Genomic DNA, 17,682 nt, shown 5'->3' on the forward strand with positions numbered 1-17,682 from the left:
ACATATATACACTACCAAACGTAAGGTAGATAGCTAGTGGGAAGCAGCCGCATAGCACAGGGAGATCAGCTCGGTGCTTCGTGACCACCTAGAGGGGTGGGATAGGGAGGGTGGGAGGGAGGGAGATGCAGAGGGAAGAGATATGGGAACATATGTATAACTGATTCACTTTGTTATAAAGCAGAAACTAACACAGCATTGTAAAGCAATTATACTCCAATAAAGATGTAAAAAAAAAACAAACAAATGTCACTCCAACTGGAAATGACTTTCCTTGAACAGTGCTCTCTGCAGGGCACCCTTGACCTCTGTGTTCCTCAGGCTATAGATCAGTGGGTTCAGCATAGGTTGAAAAAACTGTAAAACAGGAAAAGGATCGTCTGCCGGGTGGCTGGATTTGGGGGCCGTGTGCATGACGATGGCACTGCCAAAGAAGAGCCCGATCACGCAGAGGTGGGAGCAGCAGGTGGAGAAGGCCTTTCTGCGGCCCTCACCCGACTGCATCCTCAGGATGGCAACCAGGATGCGTGTGGAGGAGACCAGCACCAAGCAGAGGGGCCCAACTAAGACAAACACAGAAGCAACAAAGATGACAACTCGGTTGAGCCAGGTATCAGCACATGCCAGTTTGAGGACAGACAGGATTTCTCAGAAGAAGTGGTTGATTTCATGAAGCCCACAGAAGAGCAGTCTCAGGACGAGGCCCACGTGGACCAGGGCCAGGAGGGAGCCACATGCCCAGGAAATCATCACCAGGGTGATGCAGATGCTCCAGCTTACAATGACAGAATATTGGGGGGGGGGGTGGCAGATGGACACATACTGCTCATAGGACAATACCGCCAGGAGAAGACACTCGGCGTAAGCAAAAGTCAAAAAGAGAAAGGTCTGTGTCATGCAGCCAGCAAAGGAGATGGGCTTGGCTGGACTCAGGAGGTCTCCCAGCACCTGGGGCACCATGTTGCAGGCGTACGCTATGTCAACGATGGCCAGGTGTGAGAGGAAGAAGTACAGTGCAGTCTGGAGTCCAGTGAGATGAGCCCCAGGATGACCCTGTTTTCCAGCAGGGTGAAGGTGTAAGACAGGGAGAAGAGCCCAAAGAGAAGTATCTGAATCCTTGGGCCAAGACAAAATCCCAGGAGAATGAATTCTGTAACCACTGTCTGATTTCCCCCCATTTCACTATGAAAAGGATAAAATGGGATTGCTCAGGACAGAGTTATCAAAAATATCTAGACATTATTTCATAAAAATAGTCATTTTTAAAGGACAAAATTTTAGGGTGTTGACTAGTTTTTCATTAAGTTAATCACTTAATCTATCATCCAGTTTTAGAGGAAGGGGATTGTGTCACCAATGATAGGTTACCTAGAGCCACTGACACTTGTGATGGGGAGAAAGACTGTCAAATCAAAAGAGGAAATAAAATGACCATGAAATAGGGATGATCTTGGAGCTGCACGTGTCAACATCACAAAGAGGATTTCTGGGATGCAGAAGTAATCAGTAATGGAAGAACTCCAAATATGGGAATTAGAGTAGTCCTAGAAAAGAGATGTAATTCCAGTTTCTCAAGAGAAATATCAACTGCGTCACTTTCAGCAGCTGAAATCAACCTTTGCTCTCTAAAGCAGCTTACCTGATAACAGGAGGAAGAAAAAGATAAAATGAAACTTTTATGACAATGTGATTGTTTAAGTTGATAAGAAGGAATCAGTGGATATGCTCCATGTGAGCTCTCATGAGTGATGAAATCAAACCAACCACTGGGCATTTGGAAATTAATGTACTGATGGGTTCACACTTACTGATTTACCAAATAACTTTTTTGAAAAACAATCCTTACAATTTGTAGGAACTGGATTTGGGGGGCTGCCCAGTGTTCATGTATTGTGAATCTAGACTTGTGCACAGGGGTGTGAGTCTGAAGTCAGGCATTCACACATCATTTTGAAGGCTGTGGCGAGTGTGGTTGCACACTTCAAGACATAGTTCCCCATGTGCTTGCACTTCAAGACATAGTTCCCCATGTGCTTGCACTTCAAGACATAGTTCCCCATGTGCTACTTGTAACCCTACTACTCTACTCCTACCAAAAGAGAAAGTCTAGGTCATAATCTAACTGGGAAAGGCCATACCTGGAACAACAGTGTGTTGCAGGTCTCACCATCTGTGTGACGGCTTAACATTTGCATCATGTTTCATTTGTGAAATTCAGAAAGACAAGAAATGACAATTCATTAAAAAATCAACTCTGCCCTACTTCAGCAACACAAGAATTGATATCTGCTTTACAGATAGCTAATTTCTTTTTGGGAAAGAGAAAATTTAGTGGATTTGTCATTTTACAGATTTACATAGCATTAAATTGGTGGCCCAGTATTTGATGCTTCTGTGAATTGGTGATGTACCAAACAATAGTTGGCTCGTCCTTAAGTCCTGGATAACAGCTGCCTCAAAATACCATGTAGAAATCTAGCATCTTTGCTGGTGCAAACATTTAGTTGCACCTTTGCTGGGCAAAAATAACCTGGGGCTGAGCTACTGAATTTGCGCCTGCTTGCCGCTAAAGAAAAGACTTCTCCAGGGTTAATGTATGGAAAGGTGCTTTTGTTGATAAGATCCTCGTCCAGTTGTTGTTATACCAATGGAGACATTAATGAGATGCTCCCTGAGGACCTTGGAAATAAGAGAAACAATACTGATTTTTGAGAAGCAAAACTTGTAAAATCTACTCATAATGGATGGGAAGAACTGGAGGAGGAAAACAAGAAAACCTGTGTAGACATATAACTGGAGAGTTCTGAGTGCATCCAAAAACTCCACTCAAGGAGCTCTGATGCTATCTCACGGAAGAGGCGGAAGAGGATCTGATCGTGACTCAGGAATCCAAATGTGACAGTTGTGTGAGATACTTGTCTACAGTAAGACTGAGGAATAAAGAAGAGGGTTACCCATGGGGCCAGTGGTTATCAGCACGTCTTCAGCACTGTCCAGGGGAGTCGGCCTGATGGTATGAGAGTGCTGTCCTCCTGGCAGGTCTATGTCTACAGCTCAGATGGCTTGAGTGATCAGGGATCAATACCCTCACTGATAAAATCTCCAGTTAACCCCCCCCGCCCCGATTCCATGCTCACCAATCAACTGGGAGGTATTAATTTACCTTCTTATGCAGATATTTTGACAAAGAGGGAATGTGCTGGTAAGCAAAGTTCTTGCCAATTTTTTTATAATAAATAATTCCATTCAGGGTTATTCACGGTTCGTTTTTTGAGTTTGAGTAGTACGATACAGATGAGAAATGAATAAAATTTCCGAAGCTGGATCTACAAAGTGAGGGCCAGGCCCTAGACAGAGATAATCACATAGAAATACAACCCAAGGAAAGCTTTTCTGAGAAGCTAATTGAAATCCTGAAGGACATCCCCACTAGCCCTCTCTAGAAGCAACAAACGACTGTTTTTTAAATAAGTATTATCAATAAATTATTATATTACCAAGACACAATAGAATCTACCATACTATGAACTCCTAACATGCGACTAAGGCTTATTTTTTTTCAGGAGTATATAAAATACTACTGTGCTAGGACAACCTTTTAAATTTATTTGGAAAACATATTAAAATATTTAGTTGTGAAAATGAGTTTGAACCTGCATCTTATAAAATGCTTAATCTCTTTATTCAGTCCTCCTTTATTTCCTTCTGTAACTTCCAAAACGATTAGATAAAGGAAAAAGAAACACTACTTACAAAGTATGAATCTCTTGGAAACCTAAAGGGAGAAAAAAGAGAAAGAAGGTCCTAACAAGTACATTAAGAGTCTTTACAAAAACAGTTGACATATTGACAACTGGATTGTAACCCACTCCTTGTGAACAAGGAACAGATGTATCTAGTTTTGTAATTTTGGCACTTAGCAAATGTTTACTGAGTGAACAAATGAATGAATGAATACACATAAATGAGTGAATGCCTAAATGTTGAAAGTTTGGACCATTCTTGGACTGGGTGTGTAATTTCTGACTTGCTTAAATCTTGACCATAATCATACCCAATTAAGGACATTCATCCCAAAGCCAAAAAGAACACTGACTGAAGTTTGATAATAACAACTGTAGAATCTCAAAATGTTTAAGTCCTGAACACTTGAAAGACACTTCTATTTTCTTTCTTTTTTCCCTCGTATTTTATTTCATTCTACATGTTAGTAAAAGCATCTTACCTGAACTCAAATGGATTGAATTTGCTAAAGGACTAGCAGAAGTGAAAGGAGAGACTAAGAAAGAAATTAAATATATTGTGGTCCTGAATGCAACATTCAAGCATTGTTTGATGCTATAAATGATACATCTTATATGTATGTACAAGTTAGCATTTTAAAAATTGGCAAATTGTTTTATGACTAATATGTTATCCATGATCTCTGTGGTTTCAAAGTAAATATCTAAGATTGAAATCATTTCTTTATACACGAACAAACATGTCAGCACTAGATGCGGCCTACGTTTCAAAAAGTAAAATTTAAGACCTGATGAACTGACAAACTCTTTTCTAATGTTGTGGGCATGAGTCACATAGCATTCCTAAAAATGAAAGCTATTTTTAAATCCTCAATTCAACTTAAGTACTGCATGTTTTACTTTCCAGTTATAGGAAATATTTGTTACAATTAATGTACTCAATAGAACCCTTCTCTGATTCTTTCCTAGATCAAAATATTTTAACATTTCTCTTGAGTTGTTTTCCTTGACCCATGTGTTAGTTAGAAGGATGTTGTTTAATCTCCAAATATTTGGGGGATTTTCCAGCTCTCTCTCTGTTATTGATTTCTACTTTAATTCCATTATGATCTAAGAACAGACATCGTATGATTTCTATTCTTTTACATTTGTTCAGGTGTGTTTTATGGCCCCAAATGTGCTGTATCTTGGTGAATGTCACATGTGAGCTTGAGAAGAATGTGTATGTTGCTGTTGGATGAAGTGGTCTATAGGTGTCCGTTATATCCAGTTGATGGACGGTGGTGTTTAGCTATATCCTTATTGATTTTCCTCCTGCTGGATTGTTCGTGTATGATAGTATATGGCACTACAGAGTAGTAATTAAAGAGCAGAAGCTTAAGGACCAGACACACATTTACTACTTGGATGACTGGGTATAGTCTTCACACCTTAGCCCTAGTATTAACGTTTTTGAAAGGAGAAAAGTGATAGTACCTATTTCATGAGGTTGTTGTGAAGACTGAGATAATATGTGTTAAATAGTTAAATGATTTAACTGAGACAAAACACTGAGCACATTCCTGCCACACAGGAATTGTAAGTATTACAATGTAAGTCAACAATGCGATTTTGTGGATAATATACAGTTGAAGGATCAGGAAAGCAGGTTTTGGCTTCCAACCTTTCAATGGTTTTATTGGGAAAGTGCATGATTAGTTGAAGAGATATTAGGGATTAAAAAGAGCACAAAACTGTGACAATTCTATTAAAAACTACAGAGATTATCCTTTAAGTAGCAACTCCTTGCCTTTTCTCTACTTCCCTCAACCACACACACACACACACACACACACACACACACACATACACACACACATACACACACACACATACACACATTCATGTACATTCCAGGTTTGGGAAAGTCTAACATTTAAAGTATTTTCTGTGTGTCTGACACTGTTCTCCAAGTTATGGATAATGGATAAGATGTGTATGGGCTTCATAGATTATATATTGTGGTTTTGTTGACAAGACATAAACACAAGGACTGAACTAATGTCATTCTCCCCTGAAATGAAAGATCACTCCATAATACATCCCAGTATAATCTTCCTTGGTTTGCGAAAACGATTCCATATATTTAACCTAAATCTATCACACAGGCTTTTCTTATTTTTTTATCTAGCGTCAATGTTCACAAGGTCATTGCTTTCATGCAGCTACTTAACCACTGTATAGAACAAAGTTAACCAAATTCTACACATACGTACACTATTTGTGAGGAATATGTTCAAAAAGTTAGCATTAACTTTTCCTCAAACTGTCCCCGTAGCAGAATAACCATCAGTTCACATTTATAGAGGACTGAATTTCCTTACCTATGCTTAAGAATAGCACTATAAAAGTGAGAGTTAGGAGTTTGGGATTAACGTATACACACTACTATATATAAAATAGATAATGAACAAGGACCTACTGTACAGCACAGGGAACTCAATATTTTGTAAAAAATTATTTATTTATTTATGGCTGTGTTGGGTCTTCGTTTCTGTGCGAGGGCTTTCTCTAGTTGCAGCGAGCCGGGGGCCACTCTTCATCACGGTGCGCGGGCCTCTCACTGTCGCGGCCTCTCTCGTTGCGGAGCACAGGCTCCAGACGCGCAGGCTCAGTAGTTGTGGCTCACGGGCCTAGTTGCTCCGCGGCATGTGGGATCCTCCCAGACCAGGGCCCGAACCCACGTCCCCTGCATTTGCAGGCAGACTCTCAACCACTGCACCACCAGTGAAGCCCCAACAGTTCTATTTTTAATAAGAGTCTTAGATAATCTTATGCTGAGTTGGGACCTCTTAAGATAATATCCTCCTAGGTCACTGTCAACCCCGATACCACCATCTTTTCATAAAGCCCTCTCTATTCCCAGCACTCTCTTCAAGGCATTCTTTACTTCTGAATTCCTAAGAGTATAGATAAGGGGGTTGAGCATGGGATTGAAAAGTCTGTGAAACAGAAAAAGATATTTCTTCTGTTCCTTGGGGTTCCCATATCTGGGTCCAACATACATGATAATGGCTATGCCATGGAAGAGTCCAACCACACAGAGGTAAGGTGAGCAGGTGGACAAGGCTTTTCTTTGACGTTCCCCAGGCTGGATCCTGAAGATGGCACAGAGGACACACATATATGAGCTTACAATTGAGAAGTGTCCCACTAGCACAGAAATCATTCCAGCCAGTACCAGTTTCATGGATGTGTGTATCTGTACAAGCAAATTTGAGAACAGCCATGATTTCACAGAAAAAGTGATTGCTTTTCTGGGATATACAGAAGGGTAAGGGTAAAAGTAACACTAGATGAATCAAAGACAGAAGGACTCCAATGGTCCAGGAAGTCACCACCAGCATGATGCAGACTCTCCAGGTCATGACGGCAGAGTATCAGAGGGGCTGGCAGATGGCTACACGGTGATCATAGGACATCACCACCAGGAGAAGACATTCTGTGACAGCAAATGTCAAAAAGAGAAAGCTTTGTGCCATGCAGCCAGCAAAGGAGACAGGCTTGTCAGGACTCAGGAGGTTTACCAGCATCTAGGGCATGGTGTTGCAGGCATAGGCTATGTCAGTGATGGCCAGGTGTGAGAGGAAGAAGTACAGTGCAGTCTGGAGTCCAGTGAGATGAGCCCCAGGATGACCCCGTTCCCCAGCAGGGTGAAGACATAGAACAGAGAGAAGAGCCCAAAGAGAAGCATCTGAATCGTTGCATCAAGGGGAAATCCCAGTAGGGTGAACTCTGTGATACATGTCATATTGTCTCCCATATCCCTATGACACAGGAAATTCAGTTAATGTCCATGGTTAAAGAGAAGTCTTTGAAAATAGATTTATGTCAACTATACCTTTCTGTGGTATAAAAAAGTGTTCAGAAACACTTTCAGTGAATTTTTATGTTTTTAAATGAACGTTTAAAGAATTTATTTGGGGCTTCCCTGGTGGTGCAGTGGTTAAGAATCTGCCTGCCAATGCAGGGGACACGTTCGAGACCTCGTGCATGAAGATCCCGCATGCCGTGGAGCAGCTAAGCCCGCAAGCCACAACTACTGAGCCTGCGTGCCTAGAGCCCGTGCTCCGCAACAAGAGAAGCCACCACAATAAGAAGCCTCTGCACCACAATGAAGACTAGCCCCTGCTCGCCTCACCGCAACTAGAGAAAGCCTGCAGGTAGTAACGAAGACCCAACGCAGCTAAAAATAAATAAACAAATAAAATTTTTTAAAAAAGAATTTATTTGGTAACCTTAAAATATATACATACATAAACACATATATACATATATTTCCTTTCTTGTTGTTAAGTTTTTAGTAGAGGCTAAGTTTTCAAAATATTGGTTTGGCCAAAAAGTTCGTTTGGGTTTTTCTGTAAGATGTTGAGATGGTACGAAAAACCCGAACAGAGTTTTGGGCCAACCCAATGACTATGTTGCCACATGTGAATAGAATACATAGTTTTTGTTTCTTTCACTGAGATACCTCATATCCCTCAAATAAATTCTGCTTTTCTTTGCTCATATTAGAGTTACTTCTATTTTTTTTTTTTCCAAAAACTATGACCCTTAACTGATACACATGCTAAAGTCCTTAAGCTGCAGTACGTCTAATCTCAACTTGGAAGGGCTCATCAAGGGCAGGGTATACTAAAGGTAGATGTACCACTTCCCAGATACACCATTAGCCTCTCACCTACCTGTCGAAACACACTTTCTACTCCTGCATCTGTTGTCACCTCCACAACTAATATTGCACAAAATCTCTTCTTGTTCAAATATAATGACTTATTTTCAGCCTAAAGTCTATTTTTTCATATTTAGCTTTTCAAAATACTTAGATGAACATTTATATGAATGACTGAATAGGTTTGTACTGTGTTGTTTATCTAAACACAAAAACAGATTCAGTAACTTTGTTAGATTTTGACTCAATACTGATAAACACTCTAGAAATACCCAGTTTTAGATACTGTCTCTGCACGTGATTGGCAATAGCTAGAGGACTTCTGTGAGAGATGCTGCAAAGGGGTCTTTAAATTCCTTGAGACATTGAACTAAATCATCTTTCTTATTCTATGATTCCACAATTAGAATGTACGTAGAAACGTGATATTGCCCTTCTTGCTTAAATTTTATTCCTTTTTTTTTTTTTTTTTTTTGCATTACACAGGCCTCTCACTGTTGTGCCCTCTCCCGTTGCGGAGCACAGGCTCTGGACGCACAGGCCCAGCAGCCATGGCTCACATGCCCAGCCGCTGCACGGCATGCGGGATCCTCCCGGACCGGGGCACAAACCCGTGTCCCCTGCATCGGCAGGCGGACTCTCAACCACTGCGCCACCAGGGAAGCCCTATTCCCATTTTTTAATGTAAAATCATCTTGTCTTGAACAGAGCAAGAGTGAGAAGTAATTCTCCATTTAAATGGCTATAAAATTATCAACCCATTTAAAAATCATCCCATTTGCCTTCTTACTCCCCTATTGCTATTCCAATGATAAGTGTCAGGTCCAGAAGTTTGAAAATAAAATAATTTGGTATTTATTGATTTCCTATTACATACCTACCATTGTTCTGAGGGTGGAGCTATCAATGATAGGAACTCTGAACACATACTAACTGCTTAGACTCTGGTCTCATAATACTGTACATAAATAAATAACTATTTGTACACTTATCCAATAACTGAATATTTGTCCTTATATATTTAGATATTTGACTTCCCTCTATACGTGGTTTTAGACACTGTCTCTGCAGTGGTTCTTTAAGCCTAGTGGTACTTTAAGCCTAGTTTTTAAAATTAAAAGGTACTGGACTTTTTTGATTAATATTAAACATTTACCAGAAAGTCGTACACACTTATCTCGTTACCTTAAAAATAGGTACCAGTAAAAAATAACCATTCATATATTGATTATATTAACATATTGATATATTGCTTAATAGTGTCTTTTACTCAGCCTACTATTTTTACTATCAATGAGAAAAATTTGAGCATTAATAAAAATATACTTTTGCATGATATTGAAGAGTGACAGTGAAAGCTAACAGGCAATGAAAATGATGCTAAAATATATTTGACCAGAACTCACAAAAGTAATTAAGAAACTTGTGTATCTAGGGATGATTTTTGTGTAAGGACCCCACAAAATCTTCATGCAGAAAAAGCAAACATACCTGGTGTGGCTAAATTTCCTGATGGTGCTGGAAGGCTTGTTCCTCCTCTGAGAACTGCCAAGGAAGGATATTGGCTTTTCATGTTGCCTAAAAGAAGAGAAGGCTTTATTCATTTATTATCTCCACAGGGCACCTTCTCAATTGTCATGAGGGCTTTGTGTAGGGCATGAGACAGTAGGTCTCACTTACACCAGCGTGCTCCCTATAGAGACGTAAAGAAGCCAACCACTGTTCCCCTTCTGAGACTGAAGAGGATTGGCAGTCTCTGTCTCTGAGGAAGCCAGAGAAATAGCGAGATCTTTAGAGGTTAAGATAAGAACAGGAAATACCTTCATAATTAAAAGGATACACACATATTAAGTTATACTCTGGTGACCCCATGAATATTACAGGTACCCAAATATAGGAATTTATTATAGTTTCATGAATTTTTATGTTGTTCCAGCTCCCAAACATTCAAGAGGCACTCAGGAGATGCAGAGATTCATCCCTGGTTATCGTCTGACAGTGAAATAGAAACCTGACCTTAACTCCCAAAGCCATATTTCTTTTAGCGTACATAGTCCTGTTTCCCAGCTGCCGTGAACCTTATAGGAGAATAAACTTGTATTCAAAGGCGATAACCATGAAATCATTTTAGATAGCGACTCAGAAGCTGCATCCTTGAGCACAGATCCGGAAACGTGTGGGCGCCCCTGTTAGGGTTTCACGGTGGACATGCCCCGCAGCTCGGTGATCTGCCTGGAGGGTGAATGAATAAGGCCCAAGGGCTGAGTGAAGCTTACTTTTGAAAAACTTCCCTTTTTGATAATTTCCGGACCTGCCCTTATGGGAAAGATAGAGCTCTGTAAAAGCAGAGGGCCAACTCCTGTCCTCTCTACCCTTATGGTGGGGCTGGTTATAGGTATTCTACCTATCGGAGTAGGCAAATACTACTATCCCAGTCTATACTGGAGGAATACAGTATTCCAATTCTTCAGGGTGTTATCAACAGTCCACTGCCTTAAATCTGTGTGTCAGGTTACAATTTCTATCAGGTCTACAAGTTCTGAGCAATGCAATATGTGTTGGAACCCGTGAATCCCTTGGTCATTTGCCCTTTGTCACTTCCTTTGCTGTGAAATAGGCCTATTGGACTGAGGTGATACTATGTGGGAAACCATATCAGAAATCAGATAATCTAATGGCCCTCCAAGAGGTACTAATCAAGATACCGCACACAAGAAAGGGAAAGTCACACCTGTGATGTGTGTCATCTGCACTCACAGTGAATCATTGCCCTTTGTAGGGTAGAAGGAATCAACATGTCGCCAACTGACTTATTGGTCTCCTTAAGAGGAAGGTACCATATTGAGAACAGATACTCAGCACAGTAAAGCAGCCTTGGTGAGGTGCAGACTGTGCTGGTGCAAAGCCCCCACCTCTGTTACCATGCCTAATGCATTTGTGTGCTCACTGTGTAATCACTGGAGTGGCTGAAAGCAGAGGCTGCCTGACACTTACTGGCTATACCTGGTTGTTTAATGCCTCTTCTGCAATGATGTCTCTGATGGGCATGAATATGGGATGTACAGATTCATACACTTTGTGTACCATCCCACATCTTTTTCCCATACCTCCATTCACCCAATATTCCAACTGTCCTCCTTCCAGATCCATTATCAGTCAATCAACACATCTGCCATTTTTCAGGAGTCCATGAATATCTTATCTCAGGAAACTTCTCTCCACAAGGTAGAGGAATAGTTGAATGGCTAGCTATGGGCAATGACAAGTTTACCCTCATAATTACCTTTAAGGCCCCCCACCTGAGTGTTACATATATTGCACCAATATATCTAGCCAAATCATCCTTGTATCAGGCCTTTCTTCCTAAATTGTCAACTGGCTGTAGGAAATCTCTTGGAGATAATACACACGTGTGCACACACACATACACAAAAATACATACATACATTAGAGAGAAGCATCAGTGATACAGGTGATATGGGGATCTGGGCCAACTGTCCATCCAACTTACTTTGTCTTCTGCACCTGCTCTTGTCCTACGTTATACCACATTCAGAATATGATGCATGATTGCTGTGATCACTCTCTCCGATGATTTGGTGAGTCTGATAGCATCTCAGTTCAAGACAGGCAACTCTGGATTTATAGTAACTTGATACTGTATGATTAGTCTCTCCCAAGTCTCAGCAATATGTGAGGAATGGTGTTGAGAAAGGTGTATTGTCTTCTGCTGAAGATGGAAAGCCTTGATGCGGAGTCCCTGTGGCCTGTCCCATGCTTCACCCATTGGGGCTTACCAGAGACATCTTTATCTACCAGAGATACCTTCAGATCCGTGTGGTCTGCCAGTCAAAAGTTCCAAGTGCTAGAGCTATAAATATTAACTGTATAGCTCAATGAATTTTCATATATCAGTACGCGTGTGTAAGCACCATCCAGACGAAAGTACAGAGCATCTCCATCACAAGAGAAAATTCCTGTGACCACCTCATCGCTAGAAATCACTTTCCTACTCCGAGGTAACCACTATTCTGACTTCCATCACATAGATTAGTTTTGCCTGTTTTTGAATCTCATATAAATAAATTACACACTATGGATGCTTTTGTCTCTGGCTTCTTTGACCCAATATAATGTTTTTGAGATTCACCCACGTTGTTTGGGTATCAGAAGTTCATTCTTTTTTATGCTGCATAATATTCAATACAAACATTCCAAAATTCATTCACCTATTCTACTGTTCATGGACATTTGGGTTATTTCTAGTTTTTGGCTATTGTAACTTAAGTTTCTATGAATATTCTTATACATGTTTTCACTGTGTATATACCAAGGAATAGCATTACCAAACCATAGGATAGGCACAGATTTATTTTTAGTAGGTATTGCCAAACAGTTTTCCAGTGTGGATTTATAATTTTACATTCCTACCAGCACTTGATATTAATTTTGTAATTTTAACCACTGTGGTATTTCTCTGTGATTTTATTTATATTTTATTGATGAGTAATTGTATTGAACACATTATCATATGCTCGTTGACCTTTTAGATATCCTTTTGTATGAAGTGCCTGTTCAAATCTTTTGCCCAATTTTTGAGGGTTTTTTTTTTCCCCTCTTGTTAATTTGTAAGCATTCTTTAAAGAGTCTGGACATGAGCATTTTGTTGAATATAGGTACTGAGGACATCTTTTTCCAGAATGTGGGTTCCCCACTGGTAACATCTCTCAAAACTATGATACAATATCATAATCGCTATATTGTCAAGGTGCATAACATTTTCATCAGCACAAGAATCTCTCATGTTGCCTTTTTCTAGCCACATCGACTTCCCTCCCACACCCACTCCGTCCTTAACCACAAATCTGTTCTATATAATTTTGATATTTCAAAATTAGTACATAAATGTAATCATACAGTGCGATTAGTAGATAATCTTTTGTGCTTGGCTTCCCCCCGCCCCCCCGCTTAGCATAATTCTCTGGAGATTCAACCAGGTTGATACATGTGTCAGTGGTCTGCTCCTTTGTATTACTGAGCCATATTCTATGTATCCCAGTTTAACTATTCACCTGTTGATTGTTTCAGTTTTGAGCTATTACCAAAGAAGCTGCTATAAACATACACGTACAGGGTCTTTTTGGGGGGCGGGGTGTGTTTGTGTAAACATAAGTCTTCGCTTTCCTGAATTTGATTTTTGGTATTTTAAAATTATTAATTAACTTTTCTTAATTCATATTATATAGTTATAGTGCTATGAAAATTGTCTATTCATATTGGGTGAGTTGTGATTGTTTTTTGTGAGGAAGTGTTCCATTTTGTCTAAGTGGTCAAATTTATATGTGTTGAGTTGTTTATAATTTCCTTTATTATCCTTTGATGTCTGCAGTGATGCCCTGTTTCATTCTGATATTTTTAGGTTGTGTCTTTCCCTTATAAATCCTGCTAGAGCTTTCTAAATTTTATTGATTCGTTAAAAGAAACAGCTCTTTGCTTCACTGATTTACTGATAAAATTTCTAAATTTTATTGATTCGTTAAAAGAAACAGCTCTTTGCTTTACTGATTTTTTTGCTTTAAATTTCAGTGTTTTCTGTTCTAATCTTCATTAATTCCCACCCTCTGCTTGCTTTGAATTTGTTTTGCTCTTCTTTTTCTAGGTTCTTGAGGTAAGGACATCTATTACTCATCTGAAACTTTTCCTCTTTCCTAATGTACACATTTATTGGTATGTTTCCCTCTCTGAACTTTGAAATGTTGTGTTTTTATTTTCATTCAGTTCAATATATTTTCTTTATTTCTCTTGAGACTTCTTCTTTGACTTATAAGTTTTTTAAAAGTGTATTTTAAAATTTCCAAGTGTTGGAGATTTTTCTGTCTTTCTTATATTGATTTCTAGTTTGATTCCATTGTGGTTGAAGAATTTCCTCCATATGATTATTTCTTTTAAATTTGGTGAGGTGTTTTTACAGGCTAGAATAGATCTAACTCTTCTGTCAGCCCTTGAAAAGAATGTGCATTCTGCTGTTGTTCTATAAATTTTATGGAATGTTCTATAAATGACTATTAGATTCTTTTCGTTGATGGAGCTGTTGAGTTCTTCCGTATTCTTGCTGATTTTCTCTCTAGTTGTTCTATCAGGTTCTGAAATGGCAGTGCTGAAGTCTCTAACCATGTGTGGATTTGTCTACATTTTTGTATCATATATTTTGAAACTCTTTTGTTTGGTGGTACACACTTAGGATCGCTATGTCTACTTGCTGGATTGAACTTTTTATTACGTAAAGTTCCTCTTTGTTTCTGAAAATTTTCTTTGCTTTACCTCATATTAATATAGCTACTCATGCTTTCCTTCCATTAATGTTTACATGATATATCTTTTTCCATTCTTTAAGTCCACCCACCTATGTTGCTAAACTTGAAGTGAGTTTCTCATAGACGGCATTCAAGAAACAGAAGTAAGGGTCATGCTTTTTAATACACTGTCATTCTCTGTCTTTAAATTGATGCATCTAGACCATTTATATCAAATCTAATTATTGATACTTTAGGGCTTAAGTCTTATTTTGTTTTGTTTTCAGTCTCAACTCTCTATTTTTTATTTTTCCTGTGGGTTACTTGAATATTGTTTTAGAATTCCATTTTGATTTATCTATAGTGTTTTTAGTATATTTCTTTGTATAGCTTTTTGGTTGCTTTTTATAGTTTAGTGCTTGGTCTAGATATTATATTATATATGTGTGTGTATATATATATAACAGTCAATTGATGTCACTTTTTACCAGCTTGAATGAAGTATAGAAATATTATCTCCTTTTGCATCTCTTTACTCTCTCCAATTTATAATTTTCTTCAATATTTCCTCTCCATAAATTTAGAAAAGTACCAAAAAAAGATATAATTTTGGCTTGAACCATCAAACATAATTGAGAAACTCAAGAGGATAAGGAAAGCCTATGGAATTTACTCATAATTTTTCTTACCATGTTCTTTCTTCCTAATATTCCAAGTTTCCTTTTTTTCTGTTTAGAGAATTCATTTTTAAAGATCAGCTTTGTTGTGTATAGAATTCTATGTTGACAGTTTTTAATTTCAGTAATTTAAGATGGTATTCAATTTTATTTTGTCTTCCATTCTGTTTGTTAAGAAGTCAGCTATAATCTTATTGTTGTTCCCTTGAAAGTAATGGATTTTTTTTTTCCTGGCCAGTTGTAATGTTTTTTCTTTACCTTTCATTTTCAGCAGTTTGACTAATATATTTCTCAGTGAGGTTTTACTTATATTTATCCTGTTTGAGTTCTCCCAAGCTTCTTAAATCAGTGTGTTGATATTGCCTATCAGATTTTAGAACTTCCTGTCATTATTTTTTTTCAAGTAATTCACCTGTCCCATTTTTTCCTCTTTTTTCCTTATGGGACTCCAATTACATGTATGTTAGACCTTTTGACTCTTTCTTACAACTTCATTTTGCCCTCTTGAGTTCTTTATTTTTTTCTCTCTTTAGTTTTGGCAATATATATTGAACTTTTTTTTTTTTTTTTTTTTTTGGCGATACGCGGACCTCTCACTGTTGTGGCCTCTCCCGTCGCGGAGCACAGGCTCCAGACGCGCAGGCTCAGCGGCCATGGCTCACGGGCCCAGCCACTCTGCGGCATGTGGGATCTTCCCGGACCGGAGCACAAACCTGCGTCCCCTGCATCGGCAGGCGAACTCTCAACCACTGCACCACCAGGGAAGCCCTATTGAACTGTTTTTAACTTCACTAATCTTGACATCAGTTGTAGCCTGTCTTCTGTAAAATACATCTAATGAGTTATTTGTCAGATTTCTTTTATGGAAAGATTTAGAATGGTAACTGGACTTTTAAAATCAGATTCTTATTTTCAATCGAAATACTACATGTTGTCATCTATTCTCTCCTTTATTTCTTTTATATCAATTATAGATATTTTAATATCCTTTTCTATTAACTCCAATATCTGAACGATCTGTTTTTTCCTAGTAACTTATTATCTCTTACCAATCATTTTTTGCATGTTTAGGGATTTTTTTAAATGCTGAAGTTATGGATAATATGCTATAGAAACTCTCAAGAGTTTTGAGATTTTTTTTTTTTCTGGAGAGCAGTTAGACTACTTGAAGATCACCTTGCTCCTCGTAAGGTTCAGTTTTAAGCTGTGTTATGGTAAGTAACATAGCCCCTAGTCCCAGGACATGGGAATTCTCCCAAGACATGGAATTTCTAGAGCCCCATCTGAGTTTCTAAGTTTTGTTTTGTTCTGTCTGCTTTTGACCAATCTCTTCCCATTCTGGCTGGATCTGAACTCTAACATCTCCCCAGGAATTTGTGAGGTTTTCTTCTTCTTTCAGTCTTCCAGCTGCGGCTGCTGCTTTCAGCTAGGTCTCTCCTTAGCCCATTTTCACATAGCTAGGGAGTTAACTCAGGAAGCAAATGACACTTTAACATGAATATTTCTAGGATTCTCTCTCTATTGCTCTCCTCATATTGGATGTTGACCCCCAATTCCTAACTGATCTAGCAGCCTTGAACTCTAATCATTGCTTCCTCTGGTCACCAAGACCACTGATCCCTCCTTGGGTTCCATATTCCTGTACAAAGTCCAGGAAAATGCCTTCCTGGGAGAGTTTGGGCCAATGTATTCACCTCATATGCATCTCCTCTATTTCTTCAACAATTGACAACAGTTGTTTTCTGTATGTTGTTGAGAGTGTATAGCTGTATATGGTGGGAGGGTAAATCTAACACCAGCTACTTTGGTATAGTCAAGACACATACTAATTTATTTTTAATGTGAATCTAGAAAATCTTTTCCCTGCACTTAAAATTTTAATTAAAATATAGTAGTTACAAGATTACTGAAAAAAAGGGGTTTTAATAATTTGGTTTCATGAGGGAAAATCTCATCCAGGAGTGGAAAGTTTGTTTTAGAAGTAATGGTCATTTTGCATGACATTTTCTGGAAGTCTCACTCCATGCATAATCATTAGTGTGGTTTATCTTTGCCCATTAAGAAGTCAAGTCTCTAATATGTTACTATATTCCACTATATATTTGTTTACTATTTAACTTTTTATTTTTTTAATGGTTGAGAGACATAATAAAGTGAAATATTATTGCCTGAAAATACTCTGCTAGTCTTGAAAATAAAAAGGCAGAAGCTTCAGAGGAAGCCTTGTTAAGAGATATAAAAATAGTAGGGAAGTGAGG

General features: G+C 38.7%; 1 protein-coding gene and 1 pseudogene across 2 annotated transcripts; both read right to left on the reverse strand.

Annotated features, from left to right (window-relative positions):
• Positions 1-249: 249 nt before the first annotated feature.
• LOC309826956 (olfactory receptor 2A1/2A42-like) lies at positions 250-1,178 on the reverse strand (the record flags this gene model as incomplete). The annotated part of the gene is given in 3 exon segments (XM_082661415.1): positions 250-648; positions 652-1,013; positions 1,016-1,178. Coding segments are annotated over 3 exon segments (924 nt in total).
• Positions 1,179-6,624: 5,446 nt separating this feature from the next.
• On the reverse strand, positions 6,625-7,545 carry LOC309826957 (olfactory receptor 2A7-like; annotated as a pseudogene). Its single transcript has one exon. The product of its transcript is annotated as an olfactory receptor 2A7-like (transcript).
• Positions 7,546-17,682: the final 10,137 nt, after the last annotated feature.

Source organism: Grampus griseus (genome assembly GCF_964374135.1).
Source record: "Grampus griseus genome assembly, chromosome: 9".
Classification (NCBI taxonomy): Eukaryota; Metazoa; Chordata; class Mammalia; order Artiodactyla; family Delphinidae; genus Grampus; species Grampus griseus.